This window comes from Dipodomys merriami, unplaced genomic scaffold (assembly GCF_024711535.1).
Source record: "Dipodomys merriami isolate MVZ:Mamm:240054 unplaced genomic scaffold, mDipMer1.0.p SCAF_24, whole genome shotgun sequence".
In the NCBI taxonomy this organism is placed as follows: domain Eukaryota; kingdom Metazoa; phylum Chordata; class Mammalia; order Rodentia; family Heteromyidae; genus Dipodomys; species Dipodomys merriami.
Genome location: NW_027203826.1, coordinates 7,402,955 through 7,427,031, shown reverse-complemented (window position 1 = coordinate 7,427,031; position 24,077 = coordinate 7,402,955). Strand labels below are relative to the sequence as shown.

The 24,077-nt window shown below is 37.3% G+C and overlaps 1 protein-coding gene across 1 annotated transcript in view; it reads right to left on the bottom strand.

The window, feature by feature from the left end:
• Positions 1-24,077, bottom strand: part of Hmcn1 (hemicentin 1) — a 438,323-nt gene that overhangs the window by 51,434 nt on the left and 362,812 nt on the right. Inside the window, exons 73-86 of the mRNA XM_070034238.1 lie at positions 23,632-23,776; positions 22,911-23,038; positions 22,103-22,259; positions 19,448-19,569; positions 18,644-18,808; positions 16,721-16,828; positions 16,052-16,189; positions 15,789-15,923; positions 10,244-10,513; positions 9,445-9,635; positions 5,382-5,595; positions 3,736-3,870; positions 2,723-2,913; positions 1,133-1,214 (exon numbers count right to left, since the gene is read on the bottom strand). Coding sequence (XP_069890339.1) covers positions 1,133-1,214; positions 2,723-2,913; positions 3,736-3,870; positions 5,382-5,595; positions 9,445-9,635; positions 10,244-10,513; positions 15,789-15,923; positions 16,052-16,189; positions 16,721-16,828; positions 18,644-18,808; positions 19,448-19,569; positions 22,103-22,259; positions 22,911-23,038; positions 23,632-23,776 — 2,181 coding nt within the window. The remainder of the gene's footprint in view (positions 1-1,132; positions 1,215-2,722; positions 2,914-3,735; positions 3,871-5,381; positions 5,596-9,444; positions 9,636-10,243; positions 10,514-15,788; positions 15,924-16,051; positions 16,190-16,720; positions 16,829-18,643; positions 18,809-19,447; positions 19,570-22,102; positions 22,260-22,910; positions 23,039-23,631; positions 23,777-24,077) is intronic.

Genomic DNA, 24,077 nt, shown 5'->3' with positions numbered 1-24,077 from the left:
GCAAGAGCTCTACCACTGAGCCACCTTCCCAGCCCCTCCTTTGATAATTTTTGAGGTTAAGATTCACTAAGAACTCATCATGGGTCTTCTTTTATTCAACAGACATGCATTGAGAGCCTGTTATTTTCCAGCATTGTTCTACTAGTGTACAGGGATAACAGATATTCCCAGTCTCTAAGAGCTTCTAGCACACTGGTAAATTAGACAAGTAACTATTTACTTGTACTTGAACATATGTGTAGAAAAGGTACATGTATGCTAATTTGGAATATATCAAAAAAGCATGCCGCTGGAAATGGAAGGAAAAAGGAAGACATTTAAAATTATCAAGAAGGCTGGTGCCTGTGGCTTATGTCTGTACTCCTAGTTTCTCAGTAGGCTTAGAATGAAATGACATCTTCCTATGCATGCTGCAAGAACTGTGGTCAACTCTACTAAACATGTTATTAAACAAAGACTTCCCCAGTAGTCAACTGTAATTTTATACTATGCATGTTAGATAAAGTAGAAAGAAGGACCTGTAGAAAATGTGTCAGTTTTTTAAATAAGTTTTTTAATTGTAAAAATACTGTACAGAGGGGTTACAGTTACATGAGCAAGGTAATGCGTACATTTCTTATCAAGCATTGTTGCCTCCTTCTTTGCTTTTCCTCCACCATCCCTTCCTTCCCATCTCCACGACTACACTGCCCCCTCCCACCTAAATTGTAAAGTTAGTTTTTCAACATAGTGTCTTCTACATCTCATTGTTGCAATGGGTCCACCTGTATCCCTATTTAAACATTTTGTTTTTTCCCTTCCCCTCCCCAAATTATACCAACATTAAATACAGTGAAAACAGGGGTTATACCATGGGGGAGGAACATATAAAGCAACAAAAAATCACATGGTACCTTATAAATACATTAGAAACAATAGCAAGAAAGAAAAAAACCACTTGTGTCCCTATCTTTTTCATTTTGCTTAACTTCAGCTTATCTGGTCATATGTGATGACAGCCCTTTAACAGAAAACTAAATGAGACCTACTGTGAACAGTACCACTACTGCACTTCTGCAAAGCTAAAGGAAGTAAGTACTCTCCATTAGGCACCGTGGCATAAAGTTTCACATGGGTTCCACCAGGAGCTTACTTTGCAGTGTGAGGCTCATGCTGCGTTCCACTGCTCCAGCGTCATTGGTAGCTACACATGTGTAGTCTCCAGCATCTTCGTTCTATGGAAACAAGCATTTCCATAAAATGAATCTATAAGAGGGGAAAATCCCAGTATTTTTTTTATCAATGTTGGTTTACAATGTTGTCTTTGAGAAATCATTTTCATAGAAATAGTCAAACCTAATAGGTGAAACCTCATAACTAGTTTTTTAAAAAGAGGAGGAATAGAAGGATCAAGAAAGAAATTCCAAACTTACCTTTTTTTTTTTTACCAAGAGTAATAATTTGTAGAAAATCAAAGCAAGAATAACATTGTTTTATGACCACCTCTTAAAGATACCTTACTAAAAAACAATGTCAATGGTATTATTCAGGATGTCCTAAATATCATTGAAATGGTCAGTCAGTGCAAATGAACAACTATTGAGTCTTTTTTCTTTGAATGCCAGTACAAGGGCTTGAACTCAAGGCCTGGGCAATGAGAAGCCTGAGACAACTTGATATGACCACAACTATGACTAGAAATAACCTCAACATGAATGATTGACAATAGCTAATGTTGAAGTAAAATTAAGGAGAATAAACATTTGAGAATGAAGCAGGAGATTAGATAATATATTTTGTTTATTATTTTAACTATTTATACAATGAAAGCCCAAACAAAGCTCACTAAGTATTTTTACAAATTAATCAGACGTATTTTAGTGAAGATAATTCAAGGTGAAAAAAATCCTATTTCTGAAATATGAAACCTTTTGGAAAGTCTAAATATAATCATCAGTTTACTGATGAAATTTATTTGTATTTGAAATAGTATACATAATTCATTTTCTTTGTTCTAAAATGGATCTATAGAGGTTATCTCCTATTGTTAAATAATAGGACAAGGATAAGAAAATAGGCAGCAAAATTATCTTAATTGTGGTATTTACTTGAAAGTGCCCAAAATACCAATTTCCACTGTTGTTTTAGTTGTAGTTTTTAAAAGAACTTTATTGGCTAACAGATAGAGTAAATGGGCTATACACAAAGGAATACTATTCAGCCATAATGAAGGATGAAATCTTGTAGGATCTAGAAGTAATTTGAAATAAGCCAGGTGCAGAAAGAGCACCACTGCAGGATGTCATTTGTGTGTAGAATCTACAGTACTGGTTTTATATAAGAGAGAGAAGGGAGGAGCAGGGAGAAGAATAAGAAAATGGTGACCAATAGATACTTAATTATAGTTAGAAGTAAAAAAAAAAGTCTAGTGCATTCAGCAGGGTGAATAAATAAAAATTATGTGCTACATATTGCAAAAAAGGATTTTGAATGTTTCACCATAAAGAACTGATAACTGCTTAAAGAGATCAATATGTTTAACCTGATTTAAATATTTCATAATGTGTACATGTGTGAAGCATCTCCTTGAACTCCATTCATATGTACTTTTCAAAGTTTCTTGTACACCATTTAAAGTAAAATTTTGAGGAGTGGAAGAGAACATTTTCTCATTTATGGAAGGTGTATTGGGCCAGTGACTGTGAGAATTTAAGGGTACATCCAAAATTCCAGAGTGACTTACCACAGTGCCATAGATGGCCAGGGAGCCATTGCCCAGTTGTCGGATTCTGTGGCTGATCTCAATATCCACCCCTCTTCTGCTCCATTGAATAGTTGGGGCAGGCTCACCTTTCACCTCACAGTTCAAGACTGCATTACCACCAAGTGGTTCAATCCAGTTAGAGGGGTCGTCACCTTTGAAGACTGGAGGTTCTGGAAAGTATCAGGACAGGTACAAAGTGAAAGCAGGTGCTATTGATAATTTCTTGGTGAATTTTGACCCCAGTGAAAACATATTCAGGGCCTTAGGCATGTGTACACAAAAAAACTAAAGTAGGGTATACACGGGGGGGGGCGGGGAGGAGGATTCCAATGGTGTAACTCCTTTAAGTAGTTGTTTAACAAAATGAATCCCAGGAGACTGAAATATGTTTTGTCTAAGGTGGGTAGGGCATAGGGGGATAGAGGGAGGGCAGATGAGTGAGGGAAAGGAATATTGGGCAAATGAAATCATAATACCCAATGCACACCTGTGAGAATGGAACCAGGTAGCTTGAAGGGATAGGTGGGGTGGGAATAAATGAGGGAGAATTATGGAAGGAGTAGCTTTGATCAAGATGCATTGTGCTCATAAACTGATATGTTGAATTGAAGTACCTTTGCAGAACTACTTAAAGGTCATTTTAAAAAGAAAGATAATTGTGTAAAGCAGGAGAAGAGTCATTTTAAACCTTCACAGATTTTTTTCAGAATGCATGTCTCCTCCTAAACCACCCGATGATTTGGTCAACTTCAGTTCTCTAGGGGACCATTTCATGAGAAATGATCTCTTCATTTACTTCTTTCTTACTTTTGAGTTAAATGCTCATGGTGGTTGTTTTTTCCCCCCACTCATGAATGAATACATTTGTGAAATTGGCCTAAATGACCTCATAAATTAAAGTTATATTGTATTACTACATAATAAGGAAATAAAACCCAACCCTCTCATTATAAATCAAATTACAGGTGCGAAAAGAAAACACTCTTACCTACCTTTCACATAAACAAACCCGATTGCTTTCACAAAGCCCACGCTGTTCTGGGCAGTGCACACGTAGGTACCCGAATCCTCCTTTGACACTTTTTCAATAACAAGTTCGCTGTGTCCACTTGCACCATCAAAGTGGGCTGAGGAGAAACAAGTTAGGAAACAACACGAATGCCTGAATGCCTCTCAGTGACCTTGAAAAAATCCAGGGCAGTGCAGTATTTTACAGGTTAGATTTATGAGTTGGTCAGCAATGGAACCAAAGGATCTCATCAAGACACAGCCTTTGCCTCTGATCCTCCCTCTTAGCTAGTCTACAAACTCTTGTTTGAAGAATAAAAAAACAGCCAAGGGAACAGGAAGAGAAAAAGCAAACAAACATCATTCAGAAACTATTTTAGATTGAAAGTACATCTTTCATTTCAATGTGCTACCTAAAGTAGGCTCATAGTCTCTCTGTGTTTCAAAAATCCTTCATTCAGGAACATGACATTTTCCATTCCATTTATCTAACTGGTACTTTCCCTCCAAAACAATTTACATCAATAAAATGAACACCTTTTTAGTTATAATTCAATTGACTTGTCATGTCAGAGGGCAAATCATGAAAATACATGCTTGTTAGGTCATAGCAGCAACACGATCAAACCTGTAATAATTTAAACCTCTTTATAAATCATACATGGTGATGTCATAAGTATTTAGTAAGGCAGAGGAGAATGTAAGGTTAACATGATATGGTGAAAGTTAACTAAAACCAAATAAAATTATAATTTGAGCAGCCTAAATCTAATTATGTTAAGTAGTCTGTTTACTTTGTAGGTTTTTTTACCTGTTTATTAAAACAAAAAATTGACAATGCCGAGTACAAAGTGGAAAATGAAGGTTTAAAAGTTTTAATAGCTAAATTGGTACTAAAAAACTACATTGGCCTTCAGACACAGACTGGAATTTTTAGACATTGTTTTTCTTTAGTCATTACTGTGATAACACAGTTGATGAGTTCCAGTCATTAACATAAATCTTTACAAAAGAAAACACTCAGTCTTATTACCACTTTTCTAGAAAGACAGTCAATAAAGAGCTGAACTCAATTTTGGCAAAGGACAACTTCTTGCTATTTAGTGCCTTTACACTGATGACAAGGCCGAGTGAGTAAGTAGACATTTGTCATGCAGTATCCATAGTGACTAGTAATTTTTTTCTACATTAGGTGCAATTGATTTGCACTGGTTTCATATAGTGAAGAGTTTGGATTTTCTGTAATATTACATGACCTTAGCAGTAGCCACCTTTATCAATTTATCAATGATGAAAGAGGCTCGGGGGGATAGCTGCCTACATTTACACTATTATCTTCTCATGGAGAGAGGACATTTTGAAAAGAACTTCTAACAACACACACTATATAGAACTGTAATCCACTTATTCCTGCAGAAATAATAAACATTGTGTGTGTGTGTGTGAGTGTGTGTGTGTGTGTGTGTGTGTGTGTGTATGTGTGTAGAGAGTAAAATCCAAGCTGCAGCATGTTTTATGATATTTAAAGTCACCAATTCTTCATTTGTACTTCATGATCAGGGAAAGTAGAGGTTGGTCTCCACTTCTCTACGAGTACAAGGATTCATCTCTGAAGAGTGAGATCACTCACCTGGGATGATATTGTTATTGAAAGTCCATGTTAGCTTGGGCAAGGGAATACCAGTTGCCTTACAGCTTAATCGCAGCCTCTCTCCTTTATTTAAGGACACATCTCCGGGTAGTTTGGTGAATGTGGGGAGAACGTGCACAGTCAGGGTGATGGTGTGAGTATCTTCTCCCGCCACATTGCCAGCAACACACGTATACAGCCCAGAATCTTCCGGCTAAAATGTTAAAAATAAAAATCACAGTACACAAAATGTCAGAATCTAACATTTTATTACACAAAATACATAAAACTGTAAAACTTGTTCCCCAAAGGCGCACTCTTATCTACAGATAATAACATTTCCACTTTTAAATGCCAAATCATTAGGTTTTCTTTTTTATTTTTGGTCGGTCATGGGGGCTGTCCCTCAGCTCTTCAGCTCAAGGCCAGCGCTCTACCACTTGAGCTACAGCGCCATTTCCGGTTTTCTGGTGGTTTATTGGACATAAGAGTCTCACGGACTTTCCTGCATCAGCTGGCTTTGAACCTTGATCCTCAGATCTCAACCTCCTGAGTAGCTAGGATTACAGGTGTGAGCCACCAGCTCCCGGCTAAATCATTAGGTTACTTTTGAAGAGCATAATTTACTTTTTAAGTTACGTATTTTTCTTAGCATACATGAGTTGCACAGGGCTTTAGTGTCATTTGCACACACACATATACAATGTGATCTGATCAAATGCCCCTCCCTGCACAGCTCTCCCCTGTCTCCTCTGCCCCATCTTAAAACAGTTCCAGTCGGGCGCTGGTGGCTAATGCCTGTAATCCTAGCTACTCAGGAGGCTGAGATCTGAGGATCACGGTTCAAAGCCAGCCCTGGGAGGAAAGTCCGTGAGACTCTTATCTCTAACAAACCACTAGAAAACTGGAAGTGGCGCTGTGGCTCAAGCGGTAGAGTGCTGGCCTTGAGCTGAAGAGCACAGGGACAGCGCCCAAGCCCAGAGTTCAAGCCCCATGACCAACAAAACAAAACAAAAAACAGCTCCAATTTGTTGAATACTGAATCCTTTGTCCAACTACTTAAAGATAATATTCTTAAAAATTTACAGAGAAAAAAACAGTCTCAGCAGGTTTCACTGTTTATGTTCATACATGCAAATAAAGTACTTTAACCATATTCATCCTCAAACATTCAAAATGCATAGGAGTTAAATCATAATCCCACATGTTACAGATCTATAACAACTATTTTCTAGCAACAGGATTTCAACAAAAATAAACCCTAAAGTCTAGTAATTATCCAATATGCTATCACTTTTCAATGTACAAGTAAGAAACCAAAAATAACATTAAATCCAAGGCTGCTAAGAGGCATCTGGACAATCTAGTGGGCTTTTTGGGTAATGTGGTACCAACCAAAATTAGCAGAAAAAATGACAAGCATAATAGCAATATCACCTACAGTTCTGGGGTTTCACTAGCTAAGCCCAGTGGCCAACTCTTATCACTGTTATTTGTCTGACTGGCAATAGTCCACACTCTCAAACTTTGCCTTCACTTGGACCGTATGGTCTTCGAGTTTCCTGCCAAAATACTATTTGCTGCTTCTCTATGTAATGTTGATGCAGGAGAAGGCTCAGTCTTGCTTGCTATATATCTGTATCTACATGGAACCTGTATGTCATGTTACCTATATAAGTTCCTTTATAACATCATGGCTTTATATGACCACTTACATCATGAAGACAACCAGTATCTAGATCTTATTTCCAAACTCCAATTGCATTGAGCTCATTCCAGTTCTCCTTTGGAGTTAACTGATATATAGTGGTTATGGGTGGCATGGAAATTGGACTTAATAGAACAGATCATTGTTTTTGTGCTATTATTTATTTCTCAGATGATGGCTATTGTATCCTCTCAATTATTCATGCCTTTGGTACCAGACATTCAGTCATCCTTTACTTTTTCCTCTCAAATTCCACTTGCAATCTTTTAGGACATGCTAACTTCAAAGTATATGTGGCCTCCTACCACTTCTGACTCCTTCTCTGAAACATTCTATTGGTGGTTCTATTATTTCGCATTTGTATTCCTCCAGCCTTCCCACAGGTCTTCCTGCTTCTGTCCTTGCCACCCTACCATCTACTCTTATCATAAAAGCCAATGAGGTCTTACAGAAATACAGTATTGCCAATAGACTCGGACTTTTAGGAATAGTAAAAGGCAAAATGGTTCTAATGATCTAGAAGACTATGTGATCTGACTGCCATTTGCTCTGCCTTCTATCTCATTTTATACTCTTTCTTTGCTTTTACTGGCCTCCTGAGTCTCAAATCCAACTGGCCTATTCCCACTTAAACTCTTTCGGTCTGCTTATTTTCTTTCCTTGGTTGCTTTTTCTTTGAATATTTTGTTGGCTGGGTCACTCTCCTAGATTTGGCTAAACTATCACTTTCCCAATGATCATTTTACTTAAAATTGTAACCTGCCCCAGCTCCAGAGATCCTTTTTATTCCACTTTGCAATGCATTTTTGTGACATCGTACATGTTGCATACTACTTTTATTGCATATTTCCTAAATTATCTATCTCCTTCTAGAAATAAACTCCATAAGAGCTAGGATCTTCAGGCCTTTGTTTCTGGTATTTCCAGTGCCTGACCCATTAATAAATATGAGTTTAATTGATTGAATGCTTTGGATGAATTAAAATATATATTATGGACTTTATTTCTCTTTTCTAAATTTAAGACTAAAATTCTTTGTCAACAAAGCACCAAAGAATTAGAAATACATCATAAAATTTACCACCATTCATTATAGATACAACCTAATTTTTGTTGTAGTCTTAAAAAAAGGCAAATAAGCATAAGTTTTATTCCCCTCACCACACACCACTTAACTGGTTTTAAGATCTTAGCTTGTGACAAATTAAGTTTAAAAGATGTTATGGAAATGAAATATTTAAAAATATGGATCATATATGTTATATGCCAATACAATTACATATTATTTATGTCACTCCCCTCATATTTAGGATACACCTGAGGATTGGTATTCTCTTACTGTACCTGACTCATTGTCCCACTGAATTCTGTCCCCTTTAATTCTTTAAAGTCTAAAAGATTTTTGTACATGGACACAGGAGTAATGCCCACCAGAGATATTTAGCAGTTTAAACAAATAAAAGGATTTATTCTTATTTTAACAATTCTAAGATTCCCACTCTTTAACCATTAAGGTCTTTGATATTAGGATACAACCGACACACGGATAGGTTACTGTGGCTTGGCTATATAATTTCCTTTCTGGTGGAAAGAACAATGTTAGCTGACATAACTGACTAAGAGCCTGACATAGCCTATCGCAGTGCCATATACTTGGAAATCCCAGGGTCCAGTTGTTTGACTGAGATATGACCAGTAGCTAGGATTACTCAGGAGGCTGAGCACTGATGATTGTGGTTTGAAGCCAGCTGGATCAAGAAAGTCCATGAGATTCTTATCTCCAATTAATAACCCAAAGGCTGAAAATGGAGCTATGGCTCAAGTGGTATTGTGCTAGCCTTGAGAGAGAGAGAGAGAGAGAGAGAGAGAAAGAGAGAAAGAGAGAGAGAGAGAGAGAGAGAGAGAGAGAGAGAGAGAGAGAGAGAGAGAGAGAAGAGAGAGAGAGAGAGAGAGAGAGAGAGAGAGAGAGAGAGAGAGAGAGAGAGAGAGAGAGAGAGAGAGAGAGAGAAAGCTCAGACAGTGCTTAGGCCCTAATTTCATGCCCCAGGATACACACACACACACACACACACACACACACACACACACACACACACACACACACACACACACACACACACACACACATCAAATGAACAGTTTTAAAAGGTATTCATTAGTTCCTTCTATCTGCTAAATGCTATTCTCCTTGTGGGGACTTAAAATGAAATATATGTCTAATTTTTAATTGGATATACATTTATATGAGTATTTTCTTTTATCATTATAGACTATATTTTCAGATTAAATTAGTAAAAACAAGGAATATGAATTAACCATCTGGCTTATGCACCTATTTACATTTGGTAAACTTACCACAACATTTTCCAAAATGAGTTCTCCATATGGCTGAGCAGTGTATTTTCCTAACAAGTTAGATAAAGGAACATTGTCTTTTTCCCAGTGAATTGCTGGAGTGGGGATTCCATCAGCCACACATGGTAGAATAGCTTGTGAGTTCTCATTGACTGCATAGTGCATTTCTGTATTTCGGATGCTAGGTGGTACTAGGAATTTCGAAAAGATAGTTATTCAAAAAATTGACTTTAGGAGGTTAAATTCAAATAATCATTATTTCCATTGAAAATTAACATATAAAAGACATTTGATATTGATTTCTTTTGCTAGGAATGCAATTGATATTTTTGATCATAGCAATTCTAAAGTACTCGACTTTGTGGAAGACATTCAATTCACTTTATGCCCAAATGATTTACAAGTGGGTTAGAAATCTTTTTGTTTGCCTCTTTGATGTTCTCACATTTGACTTTCTTCTACTTATTGTAATAAAACAATAAAACAAGCCAAAGTGCACATCCAAAGCCCCTTTATGGTGCTTTAATTTTTGAATTTGTCCCACACAAAATGTTGACTGGATGAACTGGCTATTCATAGACATTATAAAGTACTCAAAGTGCACACCAGATCTTGAATAACACAAAGCACTACAGAAAAGAAATTTCACCTGTGTTATATGGTTTACAAACAAGATCGATGACTCTCTCTCTTTGCACACATTTTGGATATTGATTTTCATTAGTTTTCTTTTCCGCCAAATTTGCTCTTGGTGACCTTTTATTTTGCTACATTACTGTGGCAACATTAGACAACCTACCATGGATGGTGAGCTTGGTTCTTACACTGCTTGAACCTGCCACATTAGCTGCCATGCATGTGTACTGCCCAGCATCCTCTAGCTGAGCAAAGGCTATCTGCAGAGCCCCCGAGTTGAGGATGCGCTGGCGGATGGATTCTGTAATGGTGTGCCCATCTTTGTGCCACACAATGTCCGGTGGTGGTAGGCCATCTGCCTCGCAGGGGAGTGTGATGGGTTGATCCACAGCAATGATGTATTCTTGTGGATGAGTTCTAATGACTGGGGGAACTAAAAGAGAATTCAAATCTCATTTGAGAATCATGAGTATGCAGACTACACACTGCAGTCCTGCTGGGGCAAAGGAACATTTGTGCAAAAACAAAATCCTCCCTTTATTGTATCTTTATAAAGCATTAGAGTTTGTCCTGTTTGGAGCATCAACATTTTCCTTTGCCTGGCATCAATGGCTCACATCTGTACTCCTAGCTACTAAAGAGTCTGAGATCTGGAAGACTGAGGTTCAAAGTCAGCCTGGGCAGAAAAGTCTTCAAGACTGTTTCCAATTAACCAGAAAAAAAACAGGACTGGAGTCATGGCTCAAGTAGTATAGTCCCAGCTTTGAGCAAGAAAGCTGAGTAAGAGCTGGAGGCTCTTTTTGTTGCCAAAAAACCACAAAAAACAAAAAGGCAACAAAAACAAAAGTCTAAATCATTTAATGAAGAAAGCACTAGCAACTGGAAATAAGTTCTTTCTCATCATCAAATTATAGAAACCAATGAATATTTTTGGATGTCTCTGGGCATCAACTTGAATTCTTTGGTCTATCTTTTTTTTTTTTGGCGGTTGTGGGGCTTGAACTCTGGGCCTGGGCGCTGTCCCTCAGCTCTTCAGCTCAAGGCGAGCGCTCTACCACTTGAGCTACAGCACCACTTCCCAACTTGAATTCTTTGGATTCTTTTCCAGTGTCCTCTCTTTCATGAGACTGTTAAGACATAGTCTGTCCCAGAACCTTTTCCTTATCCAGCTTTTCTGTCTGTATTTTTCCTTAGTTGATCACATCCTTAGGTGATATCCTGAGTTTAACTTTAACACTGATTACTTTCAGGTGTGTGTGTGTGTGTGTGTGTGTGTGTGTGTGTGTGTGTGTGTGTGTGTGTGTGTGTGTGTGTGCGCGTGTGTGTGTGTGTGTGTGTGTGTGTGTGTACATATGGGGGGGTGGTAGTAGAATTTGAATTTAGAGTATTTTCCTTGCCAGGAAGATGCTCTATCACTTGACCCACTATCCTTTCTCAGCATATTTTTCAACTTTATACTATGTATTTTTCATGAGCTCCAGTACATAATCAACTCTCTATTAGACATCTCCACTTGGTTATCTAATATTCTGCACTAAACGGAATTAAACAGACATTGTGGTTTTGTTTTTCCAAAACTCGATCTTTCCCTCATATTCTTTCCTGGAAATACCATTCACTTGTAGTTACAACTGAAGTCCAAGGAACATAATGAATCGTCTTCTCTTAACCTCCCATTCCTCACTCCTTCTTCCTCTCCTGAACCATAACACTCTTCATTTTTCTAGCTCTTGTCTTTTCTTCAAACTGTTATATAGCAAAAGGGGGTCTTTCTAAAACCAAATGAGAATTCTGGTTAAAGCATTGTAAGGCTTCCCATTGCATAGAGAAGGATGCGGATGGGATGTGCTTTGCTGTGCTCATCCCTCCATGCATTGGTCCTGCCCACTTGTCTCATCTCTCTCCCCATTGTCAAGCCATGTAATCATACTTCATTTTCCCACTTTTTCCTCAGAGCCACTGCAAAAATGGTGTCTTTTCTCCATGGACACTCAAGCCTAACTTTGTTCATTGTTCTTGCTCCTTCCCTCCAGAAAGGCCTAAATAGTCAATAAGCCAAAATAGTCCCCATGTATCTCCATTATTCACCAGATCAGTCTCTTGTTCAGATAGCATGTATCTGAATCTATCATCCTTGTATTTATTCATTACTTTTTCTTGTCTATCAAAATGTAAGTGCCATAAGAGAAGGAACATGTCTGTCATGTACAATATATATCCAGTTATTGATGTTGAAAAACACAAAGGAACTGGATTTGTGGTCAGGAAGAAAGTAAGCTTTATATATTCAACTATGAATAAAACCTCACTATAATGAAATTCACATATGCATGGAATATTACTCTTCCATAAAGAAAAATCTGTTCACTTCATATTTTATATGATCATCTATACATAGCTATTGGGCTTTTCTCCACCACTACGATTGTATGTTAATGACTAGAGTCTTACATAATTTATCATGTCCCATTGTGTGTGTATGTGTTTATTTATTTATTTACTTTAGTCATTCAATGTGTTTACTTGTAGATTTATGGGAACATTTTAGTTACAACAAATGAGGGAAACCAAGCAGCTTATGTTCCTTTGTCTCTAGCTTACTTCATTTAACATGATTTTTTTCCAAGTCTTTCCATTTCCTTATGAATGGAACAATATCATTCTTACTGATGGATAAGCAGAATTCCATTATGTATATATACCACATTTTCTTGATCCATTTGCCCACTGAGGGACATATAGGTTGATTACATATCTTGGCTATGATAAACAATGCTGCAATGAACATAGTTGTACTGGTGGCTTTAATCTGGGCTGGTTTGTGGTGATTTGGGTAAATGCACAGAAGTGGAACTGCTGGGATATAGGGAAGCTCTATGTTTAGTCTTTTGGTGAACTTCTATACTGTTTTCCAGAGTGGTTGAACAAGTTTACATTCATAACAACAATGTAATATGGTTCCCTTTTGGCCATATCCCTGGCAGCATTTGATATTAATTTTCATGATAATGACCATTCTAACTGGAGTGAGGTTGAATTTCAATGATGTTTTGATTCACATTTCTTTCATGGCCAGAGATGTTTATGACTTCTTCATGTTCCTATAGGCATTCTTTTTCCTTCCTCTGAGAAGTCTCTCTTTAATCTTTAGCCAATTTATTGATTGGGTTGTTGAGTTTCTGAGGGTTTATTTTGGGGAGTGCTTAATTTTTTGAGTCTAGGCAGATGATCATATGAAATAATATTCTATGAAACAAGGAATATTGTTTTAGTTGCCATTGTTGCTGATTTTGTTTTCTTTTCCATGTCTTATTTTGTTTGTTTGTTTGTGTTTGGGAGGGCAACAAAGGGCACACAAAAGGTGGAACAAGGATGAACAAATACAACAGTGATACTCACTAGACACTATGTGAGAAATGAACTAGAGATCCTGTGGGTGGGGAAAGACTGGGAGATAACAAGGAAAGGGGAGACATGGTTCAAAAAGAATTGTACTCATTACTCATTACCTGCTTCATGTAACTATAAACCTCTCTGTATATCAACTCTTCAATAAAATTAAAAAGAAAAGAAAATCTGGGGACCAGTGGTTCATGCCTATAATCCTAACTACTCAGGAGGCTGAGATCTAAGGATTGCTGTTCAAAGTCAGGCAGGAAAGGCCATGAGACTCTTATATCCAATAAACTACCAGAAAACCAGAAGTGGTACCATGGCTCAAGTGGTAGAACACTAGCCTTGAGCTAAAGAGCTGAGGGTCAGCACCCAGGCCCAGAGTTCAAGCCCCATGACCAACAAAAAAAAAAAAAAAAAAAAAAGGAAAAGAAAAATTATGTCATTTGCAGGAAAGTATATGGACTTGGAGATCATCCTTAGAGAATAATGATGGCAAAAGTAATAATGATAGCACATACATTTAAAAGGAGGACTGTCTTGGAGGAGATAAATGTATGTGTGTGTGTGTGTGTGTGTGTGTGTGTGTGTGTGTGTGTGTGTGTGTGTGTGTGCACGTGCGTGCGCATGTGCTTCATGCACAGAACAGTGAAACCCCATGCTATTTGAAAAGGAGGTAGGTAAATTGCGGTTATTTTCAAAAAATAGATATTTCAATGCAGTGTTTCATAGTATATCAAAACATTGTAGAGACAAGATGTTTTAAAAAAAATGAGGTGAGGAGGTGGAGTGTGAGAATATAATGTGCATGGTACACATCTATGGAATTACTGCAATAAAACTTGTTCTTACTATTCATGTATGCTAATTAAAATTTAATTTAATTTAAAAACTAAATAAAAAATTTAAAATCACCTTAAATATGTGCTACAATAAAGCAGATTACTATGGCTCCAACTGTCCATAGGTCATACAGTGTTAGATGCCAGTGGATGTCTGAATCTGGGGATACCATAAGCCCCAGATTCTTTTTCTTCTTTCTTTCCGCCTTGAACTCTGGGCCTGGGAGCTGTCCCTCAACTCTTCAGCTCAAGGCAAGTGCTCTACCACTTCCAGTTTTATGGTGGTTAATTGGAGATAAGTCTCAAAGACTTTCCTGCATTGGCTGGCTTTGATCCATGATCCTCAGATTTCAGCCTTCTGAGTAGCTAGGATTTCAGGTGTGAGCACCAGCTCTTGTTTTTTTCTATACATATGCAACTATAATAATGTTGAACTTAGGACTTAGAAAATAGTAAAAAAAAAAAAAAACAATAATAAAACAGAACAAGGAAATCAATGCTGTGGTAAAAGTGACATCAATGTGTGGGGGTTTCGTTTTCTCTCAGTACATCTTACTGTTTTTCCACCTGTTTCTTGTACTTCCAGGGGTACCACTTGATACATGTCTCCTCCTTTTTATGATGGTGGCACTGGAGGGTTGAAATCAGGACCTTGTGCTCATTGTTGCTCTACCACCTGAGACACATCCCCAACCTCCTTTTTTTGTTTTGCTTCAGTTGTTTTGAGACAGGGTCTCAACATTTTTTATCTAGAGCAGACTTTGGGCCATCTCCTTATCCCAAGTAGTCACGATGTCTAGACAAAAGTCTCCACAAATTGTGGAGACCATGTCACTGTGCCAACTTTTTGTTTGAGCTATCCTTGATCCATGGTCCTCCTAATGTCTGTCCCCCTTGAATCTGGTATTATAGGTATGAGCCATGGTGCCTGGCCCCCAATATCATTATTTATATGCTTTGAGACCATCATTAATGTAAAGAAGGAGTAAACAGAAGCACTGTTCTGCTGTGATGATTGGATAACTAAGAGAGCTACTAAGGCAGAGATGCTGCCCATTACAGATGACATTTTATCCTACTATTTGTTAGAGTATACCATTGAAAATTCCAGAGTTGTTTATTTCTACAAGTTTCCATTTCATATTTTCTGAAATATGGTTGACTGGTTGGCTCTGGGTAAGTAAAATCATCAAGAGCTAAAATATAGCTAAGGAAGGGACCCCTCTATATCAAGTGAAGTTTCACAGAAGTTAAAAGTGGGATGGACGCCTCAGTATTCTTAGACAATGTGAACAAAGGAAATGCATTAAACTGTCTTCTTTATAAAGGAGAGAGAAAAAACAAGTAGAATAATGCAAACTAAGAAAGTTGAGAAATGTAAGGGAGATACAACATCATCACTTCAGAGATTTAAATATTTAGTATCCACGTGACACAGAGAGTTGAAGTCAAAGCTGTGAAATATTCTGGTACCTTGGACATTTAACTTGATTTTGCCCAGGGCTGTCCCAGCTGGGTTCTGAGCCACACACATGTAAGTGCCTGAGTCCTCTCGAACAGCTCTGGTGATCTGCAGGCTGCCGCTGGGAAGAACTGCATGATTTTTGCCTATATCATAGTGACAGAAAGCAGAGTGAAGGGAATGACTTTCACTTAAAGATCATACTGACTTCTAAACTGCAAGCCATTGAGTGGGCTGTGCTTTTCTTTTAAACAATAGAAACAGTGGTAGATACCTGAGGAGACCACATTGATGCCTTCTTTTTGCCAACCAATGAAAGGGCTGGGTATCCCTGTAGCTTCACATGGTAGTAAAATAGGATTGTTTAGAATGACATCTAGTTCACTGGGCTGGGGCTGAATGACTGGAGGTTCTAAAAAAGCCAATAGACAAAGAGAATAGCACTAGTTAAAGGCACAGCAGTCTACTGTCCTTTTGATTTTCCTCCACCCATATATACAGTTTCTAAATCTTAGCGATTTGATTATTCAAGAGAAAAGTACAGTTTGGTCATATTACATTCCTTGTACCTTCCTAGAAAAACTGTATCAGAAGATTACAAACAAGAACAGATTATAAAAATCCCAGAAGAAAAAGGAATAACTCCCAGCCTTTCATATCCTAAGATTCTACTGTGGTTTATAATTCTAGACAGTGCCATCTTTAAAACATAGATTTGACTTGAAAAAAAAATCAAATGTACAACTAAACCACACCAAATCCCAAACTCAACAAGTCCAGACGTATTTCTCCTTTCCTCTTTCCCTCTTTCCCTTTCTCTTTCCTTTCACCCCTCCCTCCCTGGGATCAGACACTGGACTTCACACACTAGCCAAGAACTTGACTATTTAGTTATAACCTAACCCACCCATCAATGTTTTCATGAGTAAATACCCTTCCATACCTTGGACATGAAGGCTCACATGTCGGTGTGCAGAGCCAGCTGTATTCTTAGCAATACAAGTATATCTTCCTGCATGATTTAATTGTGTGGCTGATATTTCAATTGTTCCTGAATAGAAAAAATATTTAATGTACAGTGCAATAAATTATAGCTCTCATTTTTTGTGTTTTCTTCACCCAGCAGGGTTGACTGTATTTTACTCTTTATATTATTTGTACTTCCTGAAGTGAGGAGCACAGCTTGATTTTACTATTAATAACAGCTTTCTTGGTGCATAATTTACATACCACAAACACTACCCATTGAAATGTATAATTTAGTAATTTATAGTGTATTTTCAGAGTTGAATATCTATCAGAACAATCAAATTTTAGAACATTTCCATCCTCTACTACCAAAGAAGGCTGGTGATCATTTATAGTCACTCCAAACCCCCAGCCACACGCTAGGCCATTATTAAGCTATTTCCTGTCTGTAGATTTGTCTTTTCTAAACACTTCCTACAGGAGGAGTCATATACAATGTGGTTTTTGGATCAACATTTCTATGAGCATGATGTTTCTGAAGTTCCTTTGTTTAATCATGTGTCAATATTTTGTTCCTTTTCATTGCTAAATAGAATTTGATTTATTTTTTTAATTTTATTAAAATTTTGTATTTTTAAAATGCATTAATTTTTATTGTAAAGGTGATATACAGAAGGGTTACAATTACATCAGTCAGGTAATGAGTATGTTTCTTTTTGAACAGTGTCACCTCTTCTTTCTTTTTCTCACAGTCCATATAGAATGTTATTTTGTAGAAATAACCACATGCTGTTTATCCATTCATAGATTGGTAGACATTTGTATTGTTTGTACTTTTTTGACTGTTGCTAATGAGTGTTTATGTTCATCCGCATACAAGTGATTGTGTAGAGATTTACTTTCACACCTATTGCATAACACCCAGGACTAGAGTTGTTGAGTTTATGGTAATGCTGCTTAACATTTTGAGAAAATGCTAAGCCATTTTCATAGGATAAAACCTTGTGATTATGTTGCAGGGGGTTTAGCTTAGTTTTATAATTTGAATTGTCCAGGTTCCCATGACGATTAAAATAATTTGCCTAAATACATCTTTTTCCCCTCTCTATTAGAACATATATATTCTGTTAGAATAATATGCTCATACTCAGGAAACAGCAGGATATCAGCTACTGCTTTAGTTCATCCCTAGTGTACCTACTCAGAGCTGGGTAGGTTTTCAGAGCATGAATTGCCAATACTTTCAGGTAGCTTATTATTTTTATCACCTCAATTTCATATGTTGCTGTATCAATAATGGTCCCCATGACCATCAAAAATTGACAATTACAGAGTCAGCATTTGACCTTTGCCGCTAAATTGAAACCAAGCACCCTGCCTTAGATTTACAGCTTCAACAACCTCCTAGAGCATATCGCCTGTCTAAGGTACTAAACGTTTTTAAGTATTTTACTTGGCCAGTGAAAAAGTATGACTTACAATTAAGAAGCAAATTGCCAAATTTTAACTTTATGAGAGACACACACATATGCCAGTGGTTATTCTCATTACATTCAGATGAGTATTAGCTATTTTCCTCCCCTTCCTCCTATTCCTTTTCCTTGACTTCTTCTTCCCCTTCCCTTTACTTTCCTCCTCCTTTTATTCACACTTCCCTTTCCTCTTCTCTCCTTTCTTTCCCTCCTCCCCCTTCTTCAACTGCTTCTTCTATTTTTTATTATTTTCCCTACTCTCCTTTCCTCCTTAATTACATATTTGTTTGTTGTTTTTACCAGATACTTAAGTTTAGAGATCCAACTATATGTCATTTTTACTCTGGTGAATTAAAGGTCAGGTTCCACTATTCATTAGTAACCCATGCAATCAGGAGGTGAAGAATCACTGAGCCTGGTCTTACCTGAGGACAGAATCCGATAGCCATCTCCCCTGGGAAGCAGTCTTACACCATTTTTGGTCCAGTGAATTGATGGAAATGGCACACCTGAAGCAGTGCAGGTAATTACTGCTGGGGCCCGTTTGGTTACCAAATAGTCTGTGGGCTCATCAGCTATGGAAGGTGGAACTAAAGCAATAGCAAGGACAAAAAGGAAACAGTAAACATTCCCCAACACTTACACTTTTCCAAACTATACTACACTACACTACACTACACTGACTACATTAGCAGTGAATGCTAGGTAAATAGAAAAGGAAATCCATGGATGAAGTAGTGGAATAATGAAGTGAAGCATTTGAAGACTTTTCTGATCTTTCCTTTCTCTTCTTTTTGTTCTCATTTCATTTCTCTTCTCCTTTATGATCCTTCCTTTCCCTCTGCTCCCCTTTCCTTCCTTTCTTTTCCCTTCCTTTTGGTGGTATTGGAGTTTAAACTCAGGACCTCACTCTTGCTAGGAGTGTGCTCTACCACACGAACCATGACATGAGCAGCCGTTTTACTTCAGTTATTTTTGATTATTTTTCAGATAGGGGCTCATGCTTTTGGCCTAGGGCTAGCATGGATGGAAATCCTCCTATTTGTGTTACTTATGTAGGTGGGATTACATACGGTGTGCCGCCACTCTATGTTTGTACTTTCTCAGGCTGGATACAAACTGCAATACTCCCAGTCTCTGCTTCTCTACTAGCTGGAATTAGAGGCATGAACCTATAATGACAATAACCACCTATAATTCCTTTTTCTCTACTTGCTAAGCTGTGATACCTTGGACAGTGAGATCGATGGTTCTCCTATCCTCCCCAGCATCATTTGTCACAGTGCACTTATAGCTTGCGGTGTCATCCACAGATGGGGAAATAATTACTAGTGAACCCGAAGAAAGGAGCCTAGAAGAGAAATTTCAAAGCATGAGATCCTGTCTCTGAATTCCTGTATGTTTTTTCAGCTGGTACAACACAGTGATGTGTCTTTAATTAAAGGCAATGGAGCATCTCCTTCATGTTAAAATGAGCATCATTTAGCTCATGCAAACAGTGCATCAAAGTCTTTTATATGGCAGAGGGTCACAAACTTGACATTAATGGGAAGCTGTTGGCTGGCAGGATTGCCTGAAGAGGGATGCTTGCATTTGCTGAATGCAGATATCATGATCAAACTTGCTCTCCTAGGACACATAAAGTGTTGTGAGCTCAGTGGGGCTTGCCATTGTTTATTAGTCATGGAATATATTCCTGGCCCATCCAAAATGCATACCATAAATTATCCTTAAATTGTACAACACTTTTCAGGCTATTCTTTCTACTGGCAGAAGGGAAACTTCTGTGTGTCTCTTCTATTTCACCTATGTCCTTATTTGTGATGGCCCCTTTGAGAATGTATAGTATATGCACTTTGTGTGTATATACGTATATATATATATATATATATATATGTACTATACCCTATGTATACAATATAGTATATCTGTCTATCTGCATCTGTATTCTATACCATACATCTCAGCCATCTGTTTCTTCTAACCATTTCAAAATTAAATCAAGATCCTTAGGAGTTTTTAATGACAACACACATACACAATTTAAAATCAATATAAGTAAATATTGACGTTCTTCAAAGTGTACACTGATAGAAATATTTGGTTTAATGGAAATATATTGACATAACTTTTTATTCATCTTCTACATTATGTGCTTTTAAGTTATTCTCAATGTCAGAAAATTAGAAGGGTGAGAAAGAGTGCTTACATTGAACATGCCTAGCTTTAGATATCCTAGTATGTCAGATTTTTTGCATCTGTCAAATTAGATCTATGACAGCATTTTTTAGCACTATGGAAAATCATTTGACAGGATAACTATCTATTAGTGCAACTGACATGTCAAAAAAGAGGTTCCCTTAAACTGCTAGAAATTCTCAATGACTCAAAGGCAAGCCTTTACAAATGCATTACCTTATTATAAGCTATGATAGTAAAGCTGAAGGAATGTAATACAAAGGCAGAAATGCTGTATTTTTCTCTCACTCATATTGCCAAAACATCTAGATTGTATTTCAAAGTACAAGTATAAATTTCCTCCCTTCCTTTCCCTTTTCCTTCCCTTTCCTTCCTTCCATATTCCTTTCTTCCCTCCCTATCTTTTCCTGTCTTTTAACAAATGATGGTTTTATCCTTTATTTTTATGAAATTCCAAAAGGGGCTAAGGAAATGAAGTAGGATTAAAATTCAATCCTACAGACCTCACTGACAGTCACTCACAGGCTTATAAATAGAAAAGTGGTTGCTTTAATTCACAAAAAATACTTTAGGTTGGAAACCTAATCTTGCATTAAGGAAAAATATTCTCTACTTTCTTACATCTTATATATTTGCTGTCCCCAGTGAAAGGGGTAAAATACTGGTTTTTAAAACAAATAATTGTTTCTAAACAGTAGATGGGGTTTTTCAATGAGATTTTTTTTCTTTCTTTGTATTGTAAAGGTGATGTACAGAGGGGTTATAGTTACATAAATCAGGTAATGTGAACCTATCTTTTTGAACAGTGTTACCCTTCCCTTGTTTTCTCCCTGATTTTTCCCTCCCAACCCTCTTCCCCCACAAGTTATGTAGTTCATTTTCAACATTGTGTCTAGTGAGTATCGCTGTTACATTTGTTCACCCTTTGTCCCACCATTTTTGTGCTCTGCCTTACCCTCCCAAAGACAGATTAACTTACAGCATAATACAAAAGGTACAGTAATCAAAGGAGGAATTACAACAAAGGAAGAAAAACACGAAAAGCAAAAGCAAAAACCTCTTCCCTCATTTGCAGTAATTAGAATGTACCTATAAATCTAAAAGTAATTACAATGAATGGTAAAAGACAAAAAAATTACACTTGAACATGATACATTAAACAGGACTTCAAATATTCACACAAGGCAGACGTTCTTAGGAGAGGATCACAAAGGCTCAATAGCCATGTGCATATGTTCATATCATATGATGTTTATCAAAATGAACTCCAAGATATGGAAACAAAAGGTTTTTCTTTGTTGTTGTTGTTGTTAATGTACTGTGTGACATGATTACTTTTTTCTTTAATTTTTTTCCTTTGGTTTATCCCCTGTTGTCACTATATTTGCTTTTGGTACCCTGTGTCTTATGTATGCATTTAGCTGAATTGGGGAAGGGAAGGGAAACAATAAAGGAGAAAGGACAAACCAATGCAACTGTGATACAATACAAAGCTTTAATACATGTCTGAAGTGATATTCTGGTTACTCTGATCTGACAAATATACACTCTCTATATGTGTACATATATACATATATATATATGTATATATATATATTGAAATGTCACATTGTACCCCATGACTATGTAAAATCACAATCTCAATTAAAGCTGAAAGCATCTAAAAATGAATCAATTATTCTTACCTGTATGAATTCTGATTCTGATCCACATTAAGAAGATAGCCATTTTTCCTCCAGCTGATGGATGGCTTTGGTATTCCTGTAGCCTCACAAGCCAGGGTAGTCTGGACATTTACTGTGACAGTTATATTGGTAGGACCAGGAGCAATAGATGGAGGAACTAGGACAATGTCATGGAAGCAGAAGAAAACACACTCAGCAAACAGAATGGCATTTGAAGCATCTGCCGAACTAAAATTCATCCCTGGTAACTTATCTCATAGATATAATACCACAGGGCACTGTGTATTTAAATTGTGCTGTGATGATATAAACTATCCTAAGGGGAAAGTGTGGGTTGTGTTTGTCCACAATATAAGGTAATGTGTTTAAATAGCTTTCCATACCAAAGGCCTTTACAAACTCCCCCCCCCCTTTTTGTTGGTCATGGGGCCTGAACTGTGGGCGTGAGTGCTTTCCCTCAGCTCTTCAGCTCAAGGCTAGTGCTCTACCACTAGAGCCATAATGCCACTTCCAGCTTTTTCTGATTATGTGATGCTGAGGCAAGCACTCTACCACTAAGCCACCTTCCCATCCCCACAACCCCCCCTTTCTTTTAACAAAGAAAGAAACTTCTTGTTTTCATTTCCTATAGTTCATTTCAATAAATATTATTTTATATGACCAGATGCACATAGGTATTGCACCTTTGTGTTCTCCTAAGACTAATCTTCTGGTCTCACTATGTGTGAATGCCTAGAATTCACTCCTTTAAGTGATCAAAAAACACTTTTACCCAGAGCACAGAGGTTGTTTTTAAGTGTATATTTACCGTGGACCTGTAAGTCTATTCTCCTACGAGCTGTTCCAGCCACATTGGTAGCCATACACAAATACCGTCCTGTGTCTGCGACATGTGCTGATTGAATATGAAGAAATCCATTTTCCAAGATGGAGTACCTACAAGAAAAATGAGTTCCCTTGAATTGGCCTTTTCTCTATTCTTTATTGAAAAGCCATTTAAAAGACTCAGTGAAATCTATTTAGGCTTTTTTCTGCTTTGGATGATACTTAACATTTGAATGACACTTGGTAGAAAAAAAGGATATAGTATCCTGGGCATCGGTAGCTCAGGCATGTAATTCTAGCTACTCAGGAGGCTGTGATGGGAGGATTCCTGTTAGAAATCAGAACAGGCAGAAAAGTCCACAAGAACCCATCTTCAATTAACCAGCAAAATACTAGACTGCAGGTGTGACTCAAGTGGTAGAGAACTAGCCACAAACAAGCAAAACAACCATGCTCAAAGTCCTGAGCTCAAACCCTTCCCTAACAAAAGGATACAATGCAATGGTACATAGTAGACAGGCTGTGATCTTGAATAAATTGTAATCATTAGGCAGATATAATTGTAACTACAAGCCTTAGGAATTAAGCATTCCTCTTATTAGTATGAAAAAATTAATTGTAAACATAATACCAATAATGCATTTACAACATTAGCAATAAAGACTTAAAGATTTCTGTTTTAGTTTATTTTCCAGAACAGTTACCTTGAATGGTCCCCAGAAAGAACAGACCCATCCTTTCTCCATGTTACCCTTGGGACTGGCACACCTTCAGTGAGACATTCCAGCACAGTCGACTTATTTAACAGAGTGACAAGACTCTCGGGGCCACCTTTAATGTTTGGAGGAACTGAAGAAGAAATAAACATAACAATCTAGTTATACTAAATAACATAACCTCCAGGAAAAGTTTGACGATGTAATGAGAGCTTTGAGTGAAGTGTTTAGTTGTGTCTACACTAAGCTAGGTTAGTATAAATAGAATTGAAGTTTAATTGATGGAGTCTTACTCAAGATACTCTATGTTTAAAAATAAAGGTAGATGGGGAGGAGATTTTGAAATCCCTGATATGGTGTATGAAATCTGGATCTCTGTGAGAGAAACTTGAATAAGAAACTGCTCTGGTATGATGCAAATTAGAGATGATGTT